This window comes from Oxyura jamaicensis, chromosome 26 (assembly GCF_011077185.1).
Source record: "Oxyura jamaicensis isolate SHBP4307 breed ruddy duck chromosome 26, BPBGC_Ojam_1.0, whole genome shotgun sequence".
Classification (NCBI taxonomy): Eukaryota; Metazoa; Chordata; class Aves; order Anseriformes; family Anatidae; genus Oxyura; species Oxyura jamaicensis.
The window spans coordinates 6,312,157-6,315,719 of record NC_048918.1 but is presented as its reverse complement, the minus strand read 5'-3'; the positions used below and the strand labels follow the sequence as shown (position 1 = coordinate 6,315,719).

General features: G+C 66.1%; 1 protein-coding gene across 1 annotated transcript; it reads right to left on the bottom strand.

Moving 5' to 3' along the window:
• Positions 1–348: 348 nt before the first annotated feature.
• OLFML3 (olfactomedin like 3) lies at positions 349–2,691 on the bottom strand. The gene is made up of 3 exons (XM_035346904.1): positions 2,418–2,691; positions 1,833–2,118; positions 349–1,399 (listed from the first exon to the last, which is right to left on the bottom strand). Exons 1-3 carry the CDS (start codon positions 2,526–2,528, stop codon positions 615–617), a joined length of 1,182 nt encoding a protein of 393 aa, XP_035202795.1. The 5' UTR covers positions 2,529–2,691; the 3' UTR covers positions 349–614.
• Between the last annotated feature and the right edge of the window lie 872 nt (positions 2,692–3,563).

Sequence of the window (3,563 nt, the reverse complement as noted above, 5' to 3'; positions counted from 1 at the left end):
TTGGCAACATCTGGTGACCGCTGGCTAGGATGCCTCACCAACACATGAGGAAAATCTCCAGTTGTCCTCTCAGATTAAGGGATTTTGCTGTTTGCTCACAGTTTTGTACATACAAAACAGGCAGGCTCTGGCCTGGCTCAGAGGTGCCAAAGCCCCAGCCTAATGCCCTGCCTGACTCCCAGGCCCCCTGCCCAACCCCCCCCAAGCAGCAGCCATACTCACTGCCCTGGCCAGCCCTGCACGGACACCCCACTCTTGGGAACAGCCCTTCGGGGTGACCAGGGCAGTGTGGAGCTCACTGCTCTGGAGCCTGGCCCCAGCACCCCATGCTCCCTCCAAGCAGGTGGATGCAGTGAGCTGCATAGCATTTATTCAATGTATCACAGAGAAGAAAGCCTTGTTAAATTAGTCCAGGTTTCTTCAGAGAAGTCATAAGGCAGGGACACCCCATGCTGGCAGGTGCAGGGAGGCCTGGGGTGGGGGTCCAGCATTTCACCATTTCACAGTGATGGGATACGGGGCAGAGGTGCCACCCCATGCCAGAGCAGGAGGGGCAGAGCCACTCTGACTGGGGCAGGGTTGCCAGAGGTGTGGGGGCACCCTGCCGCAGCCCCTCAGACCTCCAGCTTCTTCTTCATCTCCATGCGGTAGATGATCTGGTAGCCGTCATCCCAAGCATAGATCTGCCTCTCACGGGGGCTGTACTTCATGCTGGAGTGGGAGCCGTAGCGCTTGGGGAAGTAGACGAGGGAGGCATCCTCAGGGGCCAGCGTCCCACTGACATCAAAGACACACTGCACGCGGGAGCGGCTGGGCAGGCGGGTGTTGTAGGCCACATGCAACGCCCCACACACCACGAAGGCACCCTCAGCATTCTCCCGTGGGCATGGTGTGTCCCACATCTGCTCGATGTCCAGCGAGGTGGGGTCCAGCTTTGCCAGGCATATGTTCTTCTCATTCTCCTTCGTGGCGTAGATGGCCCAGAGCCCCTCCTCATCTGCTGCCATCTCAATGTAAGTGAAAGGGGAGAGCCCGAAGACAGGTATCTGCTCCTCAGCCGGGAACACCGAGCTGTCCACCACCGTCTTGTTGGCCAAGTTGAACTTGATCACCTGGAAGGGGCCCTGCTGACGGATGTAGTAGAGGTGCCCGTCATAGACAAGATGCCCGGTGCCCACCCAGGGGTAGGGCAGCTTGATGCGGGCAGCCTTGCGGGTGGCAGAGAAAAGGGTGAATTCCCGCATGCGGGGGAAGACATACACTGTGTCATTGGCAGTGCCGTCGAAGACGTAGATCTTCTCAGAGTTCCCTGCAGCATCCTTGGTCCAGAGACCTGAGGTGCTGCCAAAACGCTTCAGGATCTTCATGGCTCTGACGCTCGCAATGGTGTCACTGCAATCTGCAAGAGTTGAGCAGCTGTGAAAGCCTGAAAGCTACTTGGCCCTGCAGCCAGGGAGGTTCCCGCCCCGCGGTGGGGTCAGCCTGTGCTCAACGCACATAGGTCTTGGTGTGTCCCACCCCAGTCCCCAGGCAACTCCTTTGCAAACTTGCTGCAGAGGCTGCAGTGCCATCCCCGCTGGCACCAATAAGCCCCATTCTGTGTCTGTGCATCAGGATAGGGAAGCCACCCCCAGCCCAGCCCAGTTCAGCTTGGGAGATGCCCAAGGCTCTGGCCTGGGCCCTGGATGCAGCTCCCAGGCAGCTGCAGGTATGCAGGGTTCTGTGCCACAGACACCACAGACCCTGCAGGGGGTCAATGCCACAACGTGACCGAGCCTGGGGCAACCCTGCGCCCGGGGCTACCTCACTGAGGAACCATAGCAGGCTCTCACCAGTCAGCTTCGTGTACTTCTCGTTCTTCCTCTGCTTAGCTGTGGCCACCTGCTTCTCCATCAGCGTTTCGTCCACCTCCACACATGGCGGCGCGGGGTTCTGCGTCTCCAGGTAGTCCACCTCGCGCTCCAGGCGGTCCACGCGCACCGCCGCGCCCTCCGCCTCCGACCGCAGCGCCTCCCGCTCCTTCTCGGCAGTCTCCAGCATCCCCAGCACCTGGTTCTTGAAGTCTCGGAGCTCCGTGGAATAGCGGCTGCTCTGATCGTGCCACTGCGAGATCCGCTCCTGGGGCGGCCGAGGGGACACCGGGGGGCTCGGTGCGGCACGGCCGACGCGTGGCAGCCGTCCCGTCACCCGCGCCCGAAGGCGGGAGCCCCCGCGGCCCCCGGCGCTCGTGTCCTGGGCCCCGTCCCGCAGCGGTCCCGTGCCCGCGACCCACCCCCCCCCCCGCACCGCTCCCGCACCGCGCCGCGCCGCGCGGGAGACCCCGCCGGCTCCGCTCTCGTCCCCACTCCTCCTCGCCCCAGGCCTGCTCCGGCCCCGCCAGCCGCGGGGGAAGCGGCGCGCGGAGCCCCGCTCCGTACCTCGAGCAGGGCGAGGCGCCGCTCCACGTACTCCATGAACTGCTGCTGCTGGGCGCGCGGGGCCGCGGCGAGGAGCGGCAGCAGCAGCAGGCAGCAGCGCCAGGGCCCCATGGCCGTCGGAGAGTGCGGCCGGCGCTGCCTCCACCTCAGCGCTCAGGAATGCTCCGGCCTCTCGCGGCCCTGATCGAATCCAGATGGGGAGCGGGGAAAGGAGGCTGCGCCCTCGCCGCGAGACCGGCCTTGGGCGCCTTAACCCCTTCGCGCCCCGCCGGGACGGGCGATGGGGACAGGGCTCGGCCCCCAGCCCGGGGCCGCTGCAAAGCCCCGCGCGCGGCCGACGTGCCCCCAGCAGCGGCCAGCACCGGGCCGCGCACCGCTCCCGCCGAGCCGGGAGCCCCCCCCGGGGGCCCGGCCGCGGCTCTGCGGGGCGCTGCCGTTCCGCGGTGCCGCGCACGGTGCGCGCCTGCCCCCTGGTGCCCCGCTGCTGCCGCTCGCCGAGGGGTCGCGGACCGGCGTCCGCCGCGGCTCAGCCCTTCGGTGCTCGGGGGCCGCTGGGCGAGACGGCCCCCGGAGCCCGGCTACGCGGGCGCCCCAGAGCTCCCCAGTACCGCGGGGACCCCACGGCTGCCCCCGAGAGCCGGCGACCAGAGGCGGGCAGAGGCCTTGGGCAGCCGCCGCCCGGCGGGCGGGACGCCCCGGAAAGGCCGGTGCCCGTCCCAGCCCCCCTGGGGGGGGCTTCCTGGGTCTCCGGGCATCGAGCGAGGTGAGAAGGGAGAGATCAGCTCCAGGCCGCCCGGCAGCATCTGGCGCGCAGGACTCGGCCCAGCGGGGGGTCGGTGCAGCAGCACACACCTCCGGGAGCACTCAGAGCACCGCGGCTGGACGGGCCAAGTCAACCACGGTTATGGGCGTCCACCGAGGCGATGGGAAAAGCTTCTTTCGCACCTGAGACAGCCCTGATCGTTGCTTGGCCCGGGGCGAGGCCGGCCCTGCACAAGCGTGCTAAGGTTTTGACAGTGTCTGCTCCCCCCATGGGACCATCCTGCCATGGTGAGCAGCAACCAGGTGTGGACTAGTGCTCCTATTTCATCCCAGATAAAGCAAAAACGTTTTCTACCCAGTTCTTTATTAAAGTGACCAAATGAA

Coding starts and splice junctions, on each gene's coding strand:
- OLFML3 (XM_035346904.1), bottom strand. CDS start 2,528: ATGGGGCCCTGGCGCTGCTGCCTGCTGCTGCTGCCGCTCCTCGCCGCG. Junction 2,119..2,417: donor GGCGCCTCGCCCTGCTCGAG/GTACGGAGCGGG, acceptor CGGCCGCCCCAG/GAGCGGATCTCGCAGTGGCA. Junction 1,400..1,832: donor GAAGTACACGAAGCTGACTG/GTGAGAGCCTGC, acceptor CAACTCTTGCAG/ATTGCAGTGACACCATTGCG.